General features: G+C 49.4%; 2 protein-coding genes across 2 annotated transcripts in view; one reads left to right on the forward strand and one right to left on the reverse strand.

Moving 5' to 3' along the window:
• Window positions 1-1,607, forward strand: part of TDRD12 (tudor domain containing 12) — a 73,516-nt gene extending 71,909 nt beyond the window's left edge. The window contains exon 32 of the mRNA XM_077754642.1: window positions 470-1,607. Coding sequence (XP_077610768.1) covers window positions 470-561 — 92 coding nt within the window. The 3' untranslated portion in view covers window positions 562-1,607. The remainder of the gene's footprint in view (window positions 1-469) is intronic.
• Window positions 1,608-2,376: 769 nt separating this feature from the next.
• The window catches only part of SLC7A9 (solute carrier family 7 member 9), a 19,363-nt gene continuing 3,587 nt past the window's right edge, over window positions 2,377-18,152 (reverse strand). The window contains exons 6-13 of the mRNA XM_077754643.1: window positions 17,401-17,445; window positions 16,804-16,927; window positions 15,306-15,409; window positions 8,948-9,044; window positions 7,740-7,889; window positions 4,791-4,965; window positions 2,960-3,073; window positions 2,377-2,543 (exon numbers count right to left, since the gene is read on the reverse strand). Of these exons, the coding sequence (XP_077610769.1) occupies window positions 3,009-3,073; window positions 4,791-4,965; window positions 7,740-7,889; window positions 8,948-9,044; window positions 15,306-15,409; window positions 16,804-16,927; window positions 17,401-17,445 (760 nt within the window). The 3' untranslated portion in view covers window positions 2,377-2,543; window positions 2,960-3,008. The remainder of the gene's footprint in view (window positions 2,544-2,959; window positions 3,074-4,790; window positions 4,966-7,739; window positions 7,890-8,947; window positions 9,045-15,305; window positions 15,410-16,803; window positions 16,928-17,400; window positions 17,446-18,152) is intronic.

Raw genomic sequence — 18,152 nt, forward strand, 5'->3', positions numbered from 1 at the left:
GGATGGAACTAGAGCAAATAATCAGAAAAGGACAAATATAAGATTTCACTCATATGTGGAATGTAAGAAATACAACAGGTGAACATAGAGAAAGGGAAGGAAAAATAAGATGAAGAGAGAGAGGGAAGCAAACCATAAGACTCGTAAATACAGAGAATAAACGGTTGCTGGAAGGAGGTGGGTGGGGGTTGGGCTAACGGTGACGGGCATTAAGGAAGATACTTGTTGGGGTGAGCACTGGGTGTCGTGTGCGTGATGAATCACTAGATTGTACTTCTAAACCATTATTCTATATGTTACCTAATTTGGATTTCAGTGAAATTAAAAAATTAAAATAAGTTGCAAAATAGAGCTCTAGAACCTAAGGGACATTTTTTTCCTACACTGGCCAAAATACTGGCAGGGCTGGGGGAGGGAGATATGCTGATTAGTCTGTGGTTAACAGGGTTTTCAATAATCTCTTGTACAGTTGTGAATTGTAAAAACCTGTCCCTGAAAGTGGCAGAGGTGGCTGAGAGCAGTGACACAATGTCCGAGGACAGCGGAAGTGAGAGTGAATGAGCAGAGTCAGACCCGGAAGGGTGGCGAGCACCGCACACGGACGGACACGCCACGTGGCCGAGATTTCGGGAAACAAGGCGCCATGGCCAACCTGTCCTTGACTCAAGGGTAAATTGGGACCCGGTGTCATCCCACGCACAGGGATTGTTACTGCTGGGAAACGGGCTTCAGGGGCTCTGGGGGCAGGGTGGGGGGCCCAACCTCCACCCGAGCCATCCGTCCCACGCTGTCACACGCAGCCCATCCTGACACTCCCGTTGAGTGATGGGGAGCACGCCGTGCCACATGGGGGATGAATTGTACTTTCCGGAGCTGATCTGTTTGCTTCTTCACGTAGAGCTGTTGGGCACGCTGCTGAAAACCTGGTGTGCCTAAGACTTGGGGTTTCCAGCTTCCTGCCCTGAGCTGGCTGGGGTCCGGCAAAACCCCGAGTACGGCTCTGGTGTTCTTAGGGCACGGGTAGCTGCTCACGCAGAGACCAAGGGGAGAAGGGGGGGCTGCGTCAACAGCTGACAGCTGGACCCAGGGCTTTCTGGAGGTAAAGCCTCCGCTTCTGAAGAGCCCCTGGGCTGCAGGGCCCTGGGCGAATGGGACAGAGGTTTCTCTTCAGTGGAAACTGGGAAGGACCTTGGGGTCCCTGGAGGAGACCCTCAGGACACCGGGGTGGGAGGAGCCCAAACATTCACGACGCCATCCTGAGATGGGGCTGTGGCCCGCAGGGTCCCTGGAGGAAGGTGTCCTGTCACTGCCTGACTGCGCAGGCGCCTGACCCTGACGCCCACACTCACTGGAAGTGTTAGAAAGGAGCAGAGTGTAAGCCCCATGGGTGGCTTCGCTGCGCCTAGAAGCGGGAAAGAACGGGGACCGGACATGACCGTCGTGACTGCCCCCAAGATCTTTATTCTTGTTGTACATCAGAAAGCCCAGGTGTCCACGTCTGTGTCTGTCCCAGGTACATAAGCCACTGCTTGAACGATAGGGGAACCCCGTCATCAGGCTGCCCTGTGAGCAGGTTTGGATCGCACTCTGGCTCTCAGTTTCCTCATCTGTAAAATAAGACATCCTGCTCCTGGCGAGGCCTGCCCTCGCTTCGGCCACAGCCCCAGCACCCGCCACGGGGCCCCCGTGGGCTGGCTGCCAGCTGTCACATGGGTACACGCAGTACAGTGGTGATTGTCCCTTTTCTTGGCTAAATTGTGCCGGCTCTTCCGGAAGTAGGAAGTCCTGGTCTTTGCTGGCAAAGATTTTGTCGTGTCCTCAGCAGGCATCAGTTTCTGCAAACAGAACTTTTGCTCCCCCCGGGGGAGGCCTTTGGGCTGGTGGCCTGGCCTCCTGAGCTGCACCAGCTTTCCTTGTGACTGTGGCCACCTGCTGTCAGTGCTCGCTTATATTCACTCTCTTTTGTAAAACATAAGCAAATAATCAGAGCAGGTACTAGAGNCTCATCCTGCTTCTCTGTGTGGTTCGCAAACAGCCAAAGGGAAATAGTGGGGAAGCAGAGCTATAGGTTAAAGTCTTGATTTCTTTTCTTAAATGGGCTACTTGAGGTTCTGAATAACCTTTTGTAAGACGGAGACACCGACTTGTGAAATAGAAACAATGACCAATTTCTTTTTGTTCTGTTAATACGTATTGATTTCATGTTTGGGGAAGATTTCCAAAATGCAAAGGGAAAGTACATTTGTCTCTACGCTTCTAAAATTGCTCTCATACCTAGTCGTGGTGTGAATGTCTTCTGTAGTATATCAATAAAATTTCAGAGCTTTCACAGAAATGCCATTTTCCATTTTTTTAGACCGTACTTTCCCTCAGTGCCAAATGCAAAATAGAATTTTATTCATCACCCTTTCTGGTTAGACCAGAGTGGCAGTGAAGGCTGAGGTGGGGCCTGTCCTGGGCACCAGGCTGCGGATGGTTCTGGACAGTCAGCTTTGCAGTGGGGGCCTCGACATTCAGCCTAGGATAGACTCGCCTCGGATATCCTGGGTAAAATACAGGGGAGCAGTACTTCTGAGAATGGGGAGGGTAGGCAGTAAAACATTGGTACTTTCATATGTTCAAAATCTATTTCAATCAGAGCAACATATGTGTGTATCTGTACACACCTTATCGGTCACTGGTTTAAAGAATACCCTTTATTTAAGCAGATGTGATGTGCCCCTCCGCCGCTGAAGGGTCACAGCCATAAGGTGGTAGTTTTCCCTGAGCCCTTGGCTGGCTGCCAGCCTTCTGGTTAGGTTACATCGTCCCTGCTGACCTTGGCAAACACCTATCCCTTCCCTCTAGAACCCCCGCCCAGAGAACTGAGGATATGGAAAAATAACAGTATTATGAATACCCAAATATGTTTTTCTCTTGAGGAGACAACCAGGTAGAAATAACCACAAATACTGCTTACAAAAATACATTCATCGCAGTTTGGACTTGGCTCTGGGAGGCTGGGCTTGCTACTCTGGGGCTTCCTCTGCCGGCACAACCTCCATCAGCATCTGAAGGTACATGGTGACGGGCTCTGGAGCAAAAGCCAACCAACAGGTGCGGTTAGAGGGGAGCAGTTACCTGGCTCTCGCCCCATGGGGCAGGGTCCTCTGTTCGAGCCGCGCTCGGGTCAGGGGCCCGAGGGAGTCAGAACCATCCTGGGGGTCACAGGGGCTCTTTGGAGGTAAGTTATTTCCTGGAAAAGCGTCAGGAACCTGCTATTTTATTGCCACCAAGCACTGTCCTCTATAGGGAAGATCTGCAGGACTCACTTGTTACGTGTGCATTTAACTACCACTGACCGACAGATATTTCGTTGGAAGTCACTGGGCCTGCGTCTTGCTAAAAATCCAGATAGTTTACTCTTTTCACCTCCGTAAATCCAGCTTCCTCCCAGTTTTTGCAGGGAGCAGCTCGAGCGAGTTTTCTAAAGCTGAGACATGAGACCTGTTTTGCCCTCTAGGCTGTGGGTCCCGCTGGCTAGAGTCTCGGTCAGGACGACCAGATCTGAGCTCACGCTCCGAGGCAGGGGAAGGTGGCTGTCCTCCCAGTACAGGAGGACCAATGGGCTTTCCTGTCCCTAGCGGTGGGGCTGCAGCCCTCTCAGCTCTGGGCTTTGAGCAGAGGAAGGAGGCTGTGCGGTGGGGAGATGGTGTCCCCGGCAGAAAGAACAAAGCCCTATTTGGGGGTTGGTTTCACTGTGTTCGTCAACGTGAAACAGATGCGCTCTCGCTGTACCACCGCTGTCAGGCTCCCCGCGCGAGGAAGTGCCCAGGCTGCGGAGCGGCCCCTGCAAAGTCCAGGGTCGAGCTGACCGCCTTGCAGTCAGGTTTTGCTTCCGGACCTCGTCCGGCTCCCTGAGCTGCATGAACAGAAGTAACAGCAGACAGCAGTGCCTGTGGGGACGGCGCGGTTCCCTGCTTTCCCGCGCAGGCAGGCTGAGGGAGAAGGGGCCTCTTTTTCATCACCTTTACTCAATAAACACTAGGTGGCTGTTGCATAGAGGCACAGTGAAACTGCACAGCCCAGTTCCTGCCTTCTAGAAACAGTACAGGGACGTGGGGACCAAGAAAGGGTGGTCAGGTGGTGGAGGACTGTTGGCCTGGCGAGGCTGCTGGGGGCTCCCGCTGTTGAATCTGCAGCACAGGATGTGACACTGCGAACATTGCCGACATCGTGATGCGTACTTGGCACCACGATGATGTCCTTGGCTCCACTTTTTATTTTTCCAAAGTGAAGTGGCTAACGTAGCTATGCTTCCTAACAACTGTCCTAAGGTAGCTGAGGGGCCGGGATTGCTCAGTGCTGAGAGAGCAGTGCCTCTCGGGCCCTCGTCCCAGCTCTGTCACCTTCCGGGTGTCTTGGGTGCTACTGAGCCTCAGATGGTGTCTGTGTATCAGGTGAAAGAGAGGGGCTCTGGGGGTTGGATGCACAATGATGGGAACATACTTGTCGGTACTGAAGCCTAGACTTAAAAATCGTTAGGATGGTCAGTTTTATGTTATGTGTGCTTTACAGTGGAAAAAAAGAAAAGCAGATGGCGATGGCCCTTCCTACTTGTTACAGTAATTGATGGGGACAAAGGCAGAAGCCACAGGGTGGACCCCAGAGGTGTCACACTGAGAAGGTGAACTTTGCCAGCTGCCTGAGCCGCTGCCATAAGACAGTGGGTAACATTGGGACCAGGGAGGTGCGGGACGCACCTGTCTGCGCCTCGCTCACAGCACCACAGTCCCTGTGTCGGTACTTACTTGAGATTTTCTGAGCCCATCCAAACTTATAGTGGACAAAAAGGAAGTAAAATATAAGGCCGCTCAGCATAAATAGCACACAGTAGAGATACTCCAAGGCAGGTTCGCTGATGATTGGGGCCAAAACCAAAAATATGGATATGAGAGTCACCAAGATGGGGATGAAAATGGGCACCTGCGGGCGAGACAGTGGAGTCATGATTTGACCACGTGCATTCACGTCCTTCCTGAAATTTTCATTTAAAACAAAACACTGATAAAGAGTACAGTGAACTCTGTGTGCCCCTCCTCCAATTTCAATTCACTTTTAATTTTGCCAATCTTAACTCCATCTGCCTTCCCCCCCATTTTCCTAGAATATAAAGAAAATGCCAGACTTCGTGTCATTTTACCTGTGAAATACTCAGTATACATCTCTGAGTAGGACTTTATATTTTGAACGTGTTTATTCCCTCCTGTCTGTCTCTCTCTCTCCCTTCTCATTGATTTGCGGTAGGAATTGGATAATTCATCCTATACAAGGTCTGAGTATTGCCCGAGAACTTGCTCCTCTATCCCTCCAAGTTCCCGCACGCTGGTAGTTGGAACTGGAGGCAGGAAGACTTCGTAGTTGGAACAGGCGTTTCCTTTTGTAACACATCAGGAGGCCCTTAATGTCCACTGTGCCACCTCTGAATCACCAGGGTCAGTCAGTGGCTTCAGGGGCAGGAGAGGAGGCCCGTGCCACTAGGTCTGGATTCCTCCATCTCTCCGGGAGCTGTGTTCTTTTAGTAGGAAATGGCACCTAGAAACCATAATCTGGGTGGTTGGAGTACTCACTGTCCTTTTACAGGGACAGAAGATACTTTCTTTTCAAGATTCACAGCAGTATGAACTGCTGTTTCCAATTCAAAGGTAGGCTTTCATTTTTTCCTTACTGTAGACTTCTGTCTTTTTTTTATTACACTTCTGAAAATCTTGTTTCTTAAATGGCTTTAGCATAGTTACTTTGTCCTATGGTGTGCCTGTAATAGACACGCAAAGTAACTGTACCAGTGCTATATCCACACCACTGCCGCAAGTAGTTACTGCTGTACGCAGTACGCAGTGCTATGAAGTAAAAGATTTCCTGTAGTTCTTTTTAACCTCAGAGTATGACCATAGGGAGAGTCATTCAAATTATCACACTTGGTTCTTCACGTGCTTTTGTCATTTACTGGTTACAGAGTAAGGTTTCTTTTTTTGTTTGTTTTCAGTTTCAAGGGATGTCTTTTTTTTCCTTCCAATTTTTAAAATATAATTTAGGGGCGCCTGGGTGGCTCAGTCGGTTAAGTGTCTGACTTCGGCTCAGGTCAGGACCTCGTGGTTCACGGAGTCAAGCCCCACATCGGGCTCTGTGCTGACAGCTCAGAGCCTGGAGGCTGCTTTGGATTCTGTGTCTCCCTCTCTCTCTGCCCCTTCCCCCACTCTATTGTGCATGCTCTCTCTCAAATATAAAACAAATTTTAAAAAAATTTCTGTTGCTTTTATTTTTTTTCATCAGGGACTCCAGTTATACCTGTGTTAGGTCCTTTTTCCTCTGTCTCCTGTTATTTTCTGCCAAATTCTTTTTGTTTGAGGGATTTTGTCCCGATTAAAGATCTGTTCTACAAGCAGACAGTCTCTGTTTTGCTGACCTGCCTGTTGTTCTCTTGCGGTATATTCGATAAACTATCTCCTTAAAAAACAACCTGAACCTGGGTGGCTCAGTCGGTTAAGCATCCGACTTCGGCTCAGGTCATGATCTCACAGTTTGTGGGTTTGAGCCCCATATCGGGCTCTGTGCTGACAGCTAGCTCAGAGCCTGGAGCCTGTTTCAGATTCTGTGTCTCCCTCTCTCTCTGACCCTCCCCTGCTCATGCTGTCTGTCTCTCAGAAATAAAACATTAAAAAAAACCTGTTCTACTGTCATGATTTGCTTGCCAGATGACCTGACAGAAGTGCAAATGCCTCATTCCATGTCTCTGCTAACTGCAAAGACTTGGCTGCGGTACCAGGAAGACCACTAGGCACGCTTCTGACACAGAATCCTAAGGCTAAAGACATGATGCTGCTCTTGTCCAATTTACTTAAGCCCTCAGCTTTCCTACCTCCTTGTTTTTTTAAGAAGTTTATTTTTTTTTAACATTTTTTTTTTGGAAAGACCGAGACCTAGCACCAATGGAGGAGAGACGGAGGAAGACACAGAATTCAAAGCAGGCTCCAGGCTCTGAGCTGTCAGCACAGAGCCCGATGCGGGGCTCAAACTCAATGAGCCATGAGATCATGACCTGAGCTGAAATCTGATGCTCAACAGACTGAGCCACCCAGGCGCCGCCTACCCCCCAACCTTGTTCTTATATCTGCATTTGTTATTGTAAGAATTCAATAGTACCATTGTTTCCCAAAGCAAAACAAAAAGCCCCTAACACAAACAAAACAAAATAAATTATTTTTTGCATTTATACAGACCCACCCCAGGGAGGTGGCAGGGAGCCCCAGACTGTTCACAGATACGGACTGTTGTTGGTGGCCGCCTGCACTGCAGTGGGCCTGGGGCCAAAATTCAGGAGCAAACTCCACTCTAAACTATGATGCTCAATGCAAGAGTTGAGTCAGGTTGGAAATAGAAAGCGTGCCCTTAGATTTTAACCCATTTCAAGAAAGCAAAGCCACTTGGGGCGCCTGGGTGGCTTAGTCGGTTGAGCGTCCGACTTTCGCTTAGGTCATGATCTTGCAGTTCGTGGGTTCGAGCCCCGCGTCGGGCTCTGTGCTGACTGCCAGCTCGGAGCCTGGAGCCTATTTCAGAGTCTGTGTCTCCCTCTCTCTCTGCCCCTCCCCTGCTCACGCTGTCTCTCTCTCTCTCCTAGAAATAAATAAAAAATATTTAAAAAAAAAAAAAAAAAAAAAAGAAAGCAAAGCCACTTGTGACATTTGAGACATGAAACCTACCTTGATAGGCCTTTCCAGGTCTTTCCTTGTAAACCTCATGACCACCAGTCCCAGAATGGTCAGGCCATAAAACAGCCATGCGGCAAAACTGAAGTAATTGACCAGTGAGTTTATGTCACCAGGGATGATATAAATCGTCGCTATGATACCCTAGGGGAAAGAAGAGTGAATTCTTAGGCCACTTGTACATAAAATCATGGTCCCTCCCACCTCACAGGAGGCTAAGGAAGCAGAGTTTCCTGTGGATGGAGAGGCCTGCATGACGGAAATCTGTGTATCCCACATAGATGGGTTTAAACTAGTCTTTGGCTGTGATGGGTGTTCTCCCCGAGGCCTGATGGAAAGAATTTGGAAAATTTGTGACTCTTTGAAGTTGCAGTTACAAGCAGGGGGAACACAAAACATGCATGTATATATCACACCCGAGTTCTTTAAAAAGAATTTTTTTTTTAAGATTTTATTTTTTTGAGTAATCTCTATTTCCACTCTGGAGCTTGAACTCACAACCCCGAGATCAAGAGTCACATGCTCTACCGACTGAGCCAGCCAGGCGCCCCTCCAGCTTTCTGATAAGTTTTCCTGCTGGAGAGTCTTTACCAGGGGAGAGGGCCCTGGGCTGCAACATGGCCTTCGTCTGGCCCTGCCTTGCCTTCACTGCATGGCCTGGGCTCTGTGTTTGGGCCCTCTCCTCATCTTGAGCGGGTACAGGCTGATGGAGAGCAGTGTTCTCCTTTGCGGTGGAAGGAGTCTAGCCCGAGGCTGGGCTTGGATGGCCCTAGGTGCCGGAGACAGTTGCACAGGACCAAGGACTGTCCCCCACTGAGAAAGTCCAGGCAGAGGATGTCCAAGGGCCACCTCTCCCGCTCAAGGATGCCATGACGGTTAAATTACTGGGCCACATGAGAAGTAGTTCTCAGTAGCCACGTCATTAAATGCCTTATTCTCCTTCGCCGTAAGCTAGTGGGCTTTGGGATAGTTTGTTAGCAGGGGTCTGGACATACAAATGTACCTGTAAGACGCGTGGAGGATACAAGGTTGGAGGCAACCATGTCCTTCATGGATAATTCAGAACGAGGAGCAGACGTTGCCTCGCGTCGAGGACTAAGGGAGCCTGGGCCATTGGAAAACCACTGGGCTTAGCAATAGCAGTTTCCTTCAGGGCCTCTCTGCCTTTAAGAGGGTGTTCTCATGGTGGAATTCATACTTACATAAAAGATGATCGCAGGGGCTGGAGTGAGGCGCCTGACGCTAATGTAGGAGAGCACTTTGAGCATGTGGCCTTCCCGGCCCGCCACGTACACAAGCCTGGAAAAGCGATCATACAGCCGGCTGTTGTACCGTCTCTGGGCTCACTACCAAGGCCACGGAGAAAGGGACTCAGTCGGAGCCTGGTGTCTTCAGGGGGAGTCAGTCTCTGGGGGCGAGTTGAGTTCGGGGGAAGTGGGTGATGTGGTTAAATGCTGCCGAGAGCGATGTGGCCTGGTGCCGTGGGTCACGTGACTGAGGGAGAGCGTGGGGCTGCCCTCGGGCCTGGGGAGGACTTTGCAGGAACAGACTCCACCTGCTCTGTGTCCTCAAGTTACGCGAGACGCGAATGGAAAGACCAGTCCAGGGCGGGTGGACCCTGTGCTTGGAGCACCCGACAGAAGCAAACACGGGGGAGGGGGGGGGGGGGGGGGGGGGCGCGATCAGGTANTGGGGTGGGGAGGGTCAGCAGACTGTAAACAAACAGCTTAGTTCTCCCCACCCACCAAGGACTCCTGGTGATTCAGTAATCTGAAAGACTAGGTTTAAAATGTTAAAAAAAAAAAAGCCAATTTCTAAAAAATGAAAAATTACCGTTATTTAAAAATCAACAACTGATATACCAGGTGCCAGTGAAAAAATAAATTAGAAACTAGATCTGAGTGATCTGAGTTATCAAGTGTAGAGAAATGGAAACTGTAGACAAGAAATTAAGAAACTGGGAGAAGCCCGAATATATTAAACAGGGTAAAGCAAACAGCAGGGCAGAGAGCTTTCGTGGAAGTGAAAAACACCTTTCAAATGAAGTCCAGCTATAGATAAATAAAAACATACCCAGATACAAACATTAGCGTGGAAGCCACATTTGAAAGATTAACTACAAAATCAGGACAAGTAGAACCATAGCAGACGTGGAATGAGAAGCTTTTCGAAGCGATAGGGAGAGTTGGTGTTCAGATTCCTGTGCTGTAAGAGCTAAACTACCATTCAAGACGACTGGCTGAATAAATACACATGTAGATACAAGGTAACTACGACACAGTCTGCCCTCCATTCCTCATTGGAAGCTATGATGAATGGATCAAGAAGATGTGGTTTATCTATACCATGGAATATTACATGGCAATGAGAAAGAATGAAATCTGGCCATGTGTAGCAACATGGATGGACCTTGAGGGTGTTATGCTGAGTGAAATAAGTCAGGCAGAGAAGGACAAATATCATATGTTTGCACGTTTAGGAGGATTAGGAGGAACTTGACGGAGGAACAAAGGGGAGAAGAAGGGGGGAAATGGTGGGGGAAAGGGAGAGAGGCAAACCATGAGAGACTCTTGAATGCTGACAAAAACAGGACTGATGGATGTGGGGGGGAGGAGGGATGGGCATGGAGGAGGGCACTTGTGGGGATGAGCACTGAGTGTTATGTGGAAACTAATTTGACAATAAACTATTTGTAAAAAATAAAAATAAAAATGAAAAAAAAAGTCTACTCTAAGAACAAATGCATACTGAACTCAGAAGGACTTGACTGAAGAAGCCATGTTAAGGAGACAGCAGTAAAACACGTTTGTGTGTATGTAAGCGATGAGGGAAACAAAGGCGAGGGAAATGTAGCTTAAATCGTACAGCTCGCAGCCCGCTGATAGTGGCTTGACCTTCCTTCTGAGGACCTCGGGGCCACCTTGGTGCCTTCATGTTTATGTTTTATGAAAGACTAAAAGTAACTTTGTCTTACCAGCAGCTAGCCCCTCAAGGTCCTGAAGCCTTGCTTCCAAAAAATCCCTTAGAAACTTCGTCTATCTCTCTCCCCCTCCCCGCCCCAAATTTAAAAGTTTATAGTCCGTCACTCCACACGATCCCAGTGCAGCTCTTTCTGTCCTCGGGTCCTATCCCCGTGCTATAAGAAAATCACCATTTTGCACCAAAGACATCTCAAGAACTCTTTCTTAGCCATTTGCTCACGAACCCCGTCATAAGTATTGGATTTTTGATTTTTGTCACGCACACGGCAGGTTGATAGACAAGGTGTAGCTGACCTATACTGGGCGGTGTGAAAGGGAGAGTCCCTTGCAGGAGAGGGGAGAGAACAGAGATGCTAGTAGACTCTGTTAGGTATTCAAGTTCAATTTGATGAGTAATTGCTAAAAGAATAGAAATAGAACTTCCACAGCAGCAGCAGAAGGAAAAAAAAAAACATTTGATGGACAATAAGTCAGAATACGATTTTTTAAAAGCCAAAAATCCACAGTATGTCGGAGATTAGTCCCACTGTAATGGTAATCACATCAAAAGTGATCCCAGATGCCCTGGGGGCTTGTTGGAAGGGACAAGCCAGAGCCCAATGAGGCCGATGGAAGGTACGAGGGATGGGATGTGTTACCAAAAGCAGCATCGTGAAGCCTGCAGCATCTGCAGTATCAATATCAGAGAGCATAGAATGAGTGCAAAAAGTTTTCACTAAAAACAGAAGCCCTTGAAAGAGAAAGCCAAACCTGACAAATCCACTGAGAGCAGATTTGAACAGTCAAGGCACAAGTTTGATGATGATCTAAAAATCGAGAAGGCGTGAACACAATACACCTTACTCTGTAGACCCCCGGCAGCATCTACAAGAACGGCAGCGAGCCACAGGGAAGGCTTAAAGCTTCCGAAGAAGTGAGATCATAAAGATCCCACGCTGACTGCAATACGATAAAATCCCAAGTCAGAAATACAAAGGCCAAAAGGGCCTGTCTATGTAAAAGTACACATTTGAACTTTGAAAGAGACATAAACATGGTTTATGTTCGGATTAGTTCCCAGAACAAGCCAAGTAAACTGGGAGCAAAGGAGTCACCAGATGGAAGCAGACAGACAGGTGGCGCTGTGACCTCACGCTGTAAACCTCTCATGCTTCCAACCCTCCGCAAACTTCACACGCTCAGAAAACAAGCAGGACTTTGGGGACTGGACACCATCACCGCAAGTGTGGCTGGAGGGCTGAGCGGGCAAGGAGGAGGGGAGCACGGATGTGGGAGCACTCATTCTCCCCAGGGTTGTGTGGCCAGAGTGTTGCATGGTGATTGCACAGGACAGGCCCGTGGGTAAAGTGGAGTGAACCTGGCACGCTGGGCACAGCGGTGGCATTCAAACCAGTAGGAGAAGGGACAGACTATGAGTAGGACCTGGGACCACAGGTAGAGGTCTGGGGGTGAGGGTGGGGCGTGAGATCTATGCCTCATATCAAAATACAGTCCAGATTGATCAAAGAGCGAAAGTAAAACGCTGGAAGAAAACATGGGTGGTGGTGTTGAAAGGTGAAGAGTTTGTCTATGTGAGATAGAAAACTCAGAAGCCAGGAAGCAGAAGTCGTAGATTTGACCCCACAATAAATTCTCTCCAACATAATTCAATACAGCACAAGTCCCAGGCCACCCCCAAGCTGCACAGGCACATGAACGATACAGACTTAACTCAAAATGGATCATATACCTAAATGTGGGGGCTAAGCCTATAGAACACAGAACTTCTGGGGTAAAACAAAAATCTTCGTGGTCTTGGGTTGCACAAAGGCTCTTAGATATGGTAACAAAACCATGACACGTGAACAGTGACAAACAGGGCTTTGTCAAAGTTAAAAACGTGTTTCAAAAAACCACTAAGGAAATGAGAAGATGGGGAGCTTGGGTGGCTCAATGGGTTAAGTGTTGGACTTTTGATTTCAGCTCAGGTCATGATCCCACAGTTTGTGAGATCAAGCCCCACATAGGGCTCCGTGCTGACAGCTTGGAGCCCGCTCAGGGTTCTTTCTCTCCTTCTTTGCCACTGCCTCTCCCCAGCTGATGTGTGCAGGTGTGCTCTCTCTCTCTCTCTCAAAATAAACATTAAAAAATAATGAGAAGACAAGCCATAGACTGGGAGAAAATATGAGCAAGTCAGATACCTGATAAAGGAGTTGTATCCATAATATATAAAGAATTCTTACAACTCAATAAGATGACAAACAGCCCAATTTAAAAAGTGGGCAAAAGGGTCCCCTGAGTGGCCCAGTGGGTTGAGTCTGACTTCGGCTCGGGTTGTGATCTCGCGGTCCACAAGTTGAAGTCCTGTGTCAGGCTCTTTGCTGACTCAGAGCCTGGAGCTGCTTCAGATTCTGTGTCTCCCTATCTCTCTCTGCCCCTTCCCCACTCACATTCTGTCTCTGTTTCTCTCAAAAATAAACATTAAAAACATTTAAAATTTTTTGAAAATTGGACAAAAGATTTGAATAGATGTTTCATCAGAAGATCTATGAATGGCTAATCAGCACATAAAAAGATCCTCAGTATCATTAGTCATTAAGGAAATGTAGTTAAAACCACAATGACATAGCTAATACACACTAGAAAGACTGTAATTAAAAAGACAACACCAAGTGTTAGTGAGGATGTGGAGAAACTGGAATGCTCACGTATTGCTAATAGAAATTATGGAACAAACCACTTAGAAAACAGTTAAGCTGTTTCTGTAAAAGTTGATCACAGATTTACTATATGAGCCTGCAATTCTATTCCTAGCAGTCTACCTGACAGAAATGAAAACATACATCTACACAAACACGTGTGAATTCATAGCAGCACTGTTCATGATAGCCCCGACTCAAAGCAATGCAAACCTCCATCCACCTGTGAATGGATGAACAAAGTGTGGTATATCTGGACAGTGGAATACGATTCAGCAAGTAAAAGGAATGAGCAGGTATATGCTATGCCATGGATGGCCCTCAAAACTTACATGCTACGTGACAGAAAGCCAGATGCCAATGACATACTTTATTACTCCACTTAAGTGAAATATCTAGAAAATGCAAAGTTATAGACACAGGAGTAGGTCAGTGATGGTCTAGGGCTGGAGGTGGGAGCAGGGATTAACTGCAATTAGGCCAGAGTGGACTTTTGGGGCTGATGGAAATGTTCTAGAATTGAACATTCTAGAAATGTCTGTGAGGACATTTGCACAGCTTAATAAGTTTACTGAAATCATAGAATTGTGTAATTACCAAGTTTTGTGGTATTTAAACCACAGCAGAGCTACTGAAATTATGTTTTTAAGTATTAGCAGCAAACAATCAGTAACTGAAAAATGCTTAAATACCATTTACAATAGCACCAAAAAAATGGAATATTTTGAGGTGACTCTGACAAGATATATACAAAAGGCAAATACTGAAACGGCTCAAAAAAGTCTGTGAAAAAAATGAAGACCTAAGTAAAGGGGAGGGTCCTTGCCCCAGATTAGAACCATCAATAACGTTAAAATGGCAGCCCTGTCCAAATTGCTCTACGGGTTCCATGCAGCCCTCATCGAAGTCCTTGAGGGCCTTGCTGTAGAAATTGACGAGTAGATTCTCGAATTCATAGAGAAACGCAAAGGGTCTAGAATAGCCAAATACTTTTGAAGAAGGGATGCTGCTGGCCCAGCGCAGTCTGTGCTTGGGTCCAGCTTCAGAAGAATGATTTTGTGGCATGTGAGTAAGCGTAAGCTTTGGCGGTCCCACTCTCTGGAAATCTGTCCATTCAGAACGCTGGACCTTTGGGCAAAGACATGTTCCAGAATGTCCCCTGCGTCAGTGTTTATGAGCACCGCCCCCACTCAGCCCGCCAGGTGAGGTCATGTTAAACTGTGCTACATCATAAAACGGAACCCAACACCGCTGTTAACTGCCTCTGGACCGGGAGGGCCCAGGGGATTGCCAGGGGCTGGTGAACCCTGCTTGTGTGGGTTCACGCCTGCTTGTGTGGGTTCACGCCTGCTTGTGTGAACACAGTTCAGGCGGAACAGAACCCCAGCCATTTTTGGCCTTCGCGCTCCGCTGGCAGAGCTAAGGAGCGACGGACTCCCGTGGCCTGAAAGCCTAAACTGTGACTACCTCATCTAGGTTAGGTCTATGCTCAACGTGGGAAGATGTCCAAGAAGCATCATTAGGTGAAAGGCATAAGGAGAAAAGTAGCACCGGCGTGTCTGCCACCCTGTGTCCCCAGGCTCCGCCTTGCGAGGTTGGGGACGTTGCTCCTTGCTGACGAGGAAGCTGGGGCCTCCCTTCAGTGGGGCGCGTTGCCCGGTGCCAGTGTGCCAGCTTGGCCACGCCTTTTGCTCCCTTTCCAGGACTTTGGGTTTTCTTTTCTTTTCTTTTTTTTTTTTTTTTAAGTTTTTATTCAAATTCCAGTTAGACTTTGGGTTTTCTGTTAGGCCATGATGTGTTAGCCTGGCAGAGCCCGAGGACTTTCACCCTGAGTCTTCTTTCCCTCAAGTGTGGAATGGGCTCTGCTGCCCGCCCCCCTGGTGAATGCTAGGGTCCCCTACCTGCCTGCCGTAAAGCAGGTCCCGTTGGCGGCACCGATGGTGGAAAAGGCCACGAACAGCGGAACCACCCAAGAGGCCGGATAGAGAACGCGGTCGCCAAACGTCTGCAGAGAGAAGCAGAGGAGTCCTGAGGGTCTTGCACTGTCCCCAGGAGCACTGGGTCCCAAGGAAGCTGCAGGGCTCTCCTCGGGGGCCCAGGCCCCCACCCCTGGGCGGGCACTGCCTCTCCCTCCCTCCGGGAGAGGAGAAAGCAAAGAACCACTTCGCAAGAACACAACTTCTTCTTCCCCACCCCTGCCTCCCAAACTGTGGCAGAGCGGACGAAACTAACTGCATCCTTGGCCTTCTGTCCCATTCATGTTTGCTGGATAATCTCTGGGGCGACGTGTTCCTGGCCCCTTGAGGATTAACATCCCTACCCTAGAAATGCCCGCCAAGGTCGGGAGGAGAGGAGGCTTGTTCTGACCTCCCAGGACTCTGTTAGAACATGGTCTTTCCCCTTCCTGGTACACAGCTGGTGCCACAAGGTGTAATTAAAGGTTGGCTGTCAACTGGGTGGACGCTGACCCTTTGATCTCACTCCAGTGCCCTTCTGCGCATCCCCTTGCTCTCTAAAATCTGTGGACCAAGGCCCGGACTTTGCAGAGAATAACTGCACAGAGCCTGGATCAACCTCCACCCGATTCCCCTGTCAGGAAGTTAGCCTGCATAGAACCCTGTGTAAACTGTAGGGAGCTAGCACTTTGTTTTCCAGGCTCAGAGTGCCTTCTCCATTTCGGGGATACGTTACTGTCCCCCACTGTCTAACACCAAGTAACAGACATCTCCTCTCCACCCCTCCCTGTGCTAATTATTCATCATCTCAATTTCCTTCCAACACGATGGCCCCTCATGGAAGTCAAGGGGTCAAGGAGTTGACCCCTTCTTCCTTGACCCCCTCGCTCAGCATGACCCTGTTCTCCCTGTGCCTCAGCCGCCTGTCCTTGTGGTCAGTGACCTCATCATAACCAAGATGGCATCTCGCCCTGCCCCCGTCCGTCGCCTGTTTCCAGTTCATTTCCTGTCCCGCCCCAGCTCCCTGAGGCCTCAAGCACCTGGGCCCCTCCCCACCTTTTCTGTAGACCCTCACACCCATCCCCCTTGGCATTGAGACCCTCCTTGACCAGTGTAACTTGCACAGTCCGTTGTTCTAATTCCCTCCTTCCATCCCTCGTGCTTTCTCACATGCATGTGTGTGTGTGTCAAAACCCCAACGCTGCAGGAAATCGGCCCTGGCCCGCCTGTGCTCTGTGCGCACGCCCAGGCCACAGACAGAAACTTCCACCTGCTGGCGGTCTTCCATCACAGGTGGGTCTTCGCTGCTGGCCCTAACCTGTTCCCTCTGCTCGTGTCCTAGACGATTATTTCCCTCATCCTGAGAGGGTATCTCCGCTTCCCACAGAGCCCAGCACCCTCCCCACAGACCCCAGCACCCTCCCCACAGACCCCGGGCCCTCACCACAGCCACCGCCTGGGACTGCAGGAGCTCGGTCGGAGTCATCACGGTGAAGTAGGAAATGTTCATGAGGATGTAGCAGCCTGTCACCAGTGGGATCCCGATGATGATGGCCAAGGGCAGGTTTCTGGGGGTGGGGGGGGAGGGGCAGGGAGCCAGGGTCAGCCCGGAGCATCCCGTGACGGCCTCACACAACTGCCATCTCCATCCAGTCCTTTCTTCCCACCCGCCCGATGGGCCATCCACCTCTCCCTGCGATGGGCTGGGATCACCGCTGCCTCCAGAGCCGCCCCCCCCCAACCCGCAACAAGCAGGGGCTGTGGGATGTGACATTTTCAAATGAGGAAGAACCCTCCCTCTCTTAGACTCCAGGGTGGGAGGTTGAACTGTTCATAAAGCATAATAAGCCCAAGATAAAGTTGGGGTTCATCCATCCTCTCTGCAATGATTCCACTGCCCACAGCAAAACCAGGCTCTGATGAGCGGATGTACATGAGCTTATAAGGAACCATCTGCACTATGGGAGGGGGTCCACTTTGTGCTTGGGGAAGAGAAACGTGCTTGCCGGCCCACTGTCTCTGCCCAACTCCGTTTTCCTACCTGAAAGGGTTTCTAAGTTCTTCCGTGATGTAATTGAGTTGATTCCTAGAGAAAGAAAAGGAACAGGAGTTAACATAATTTCGACCTTCTTCGCTAAGCTTATGAAATACCACGTAAAGGTCGGCCTCATTGAGGACCCTCCACCACAGAGAAAGTTCTCCTGCAGGAATTCAGGGTAACATCTTTCAGACACAGCCCATCAGGTGGGGCTCCCAAGGTCTGCATGTCTTTCAGTGATACGTCTTTGCTGTTCGTGGGAATCGTGGGGGTTTTCGAGAATTATTGGGGAGGCACATGTCCCCAGGCTGCTTTGAAAAACTGTTAAGAGTCACTGTCTGGAAGGAGGATGAAAGCTGCTTTGCACGAGGGAAGGAGCAGGGCCACGGAGGGCCACCCTTCTTCCTCATGGAACATAAACAGAATCTCGTCCACTGCGCCCAGTATTTCCCAGGGTGAAAAGGAAGTGCCACAGCGAACTGGTGCCTTGTTGGGCTCCTGGGCAGCCCTGACGGCCTCCAGTTTGGCTGAGCCTATCTGTGTCCCGCGAAGCTTCTAGCTCAGGCCTGCTGCAGGCTGGGAAAGGGGAATTGGTTTTGGCATCTGTGGGGTCCGAGGAGAACAGAAGGGACGGCGGGCACTGAACCAAATGGAGACATGGAAGTGAACTTTAGGGCCCCCCTCCAAGCCCTAGGAAGGGGAGGTCCTTGCTCGCCTTGGTTTCAGCATTGTAGCCTGAGAAACCCCAGCCAGAC

The sequence above is a fragment of the Crocuta crocuta genome, unplaced genomic scaffold, assembly GCF_008692635.1.
Source record: "Crocuta crocuta isolate KB4526 unplaced genomic scaffold, BGI_CrCroc_1.0 scaffold121, whole genome shotgun sequence".
NCBI lineage: Eukaryota > Metazoa > Chordata > Mammalia > Carnivora > Hyaenidae > Crocuta > Crocuta crocuta.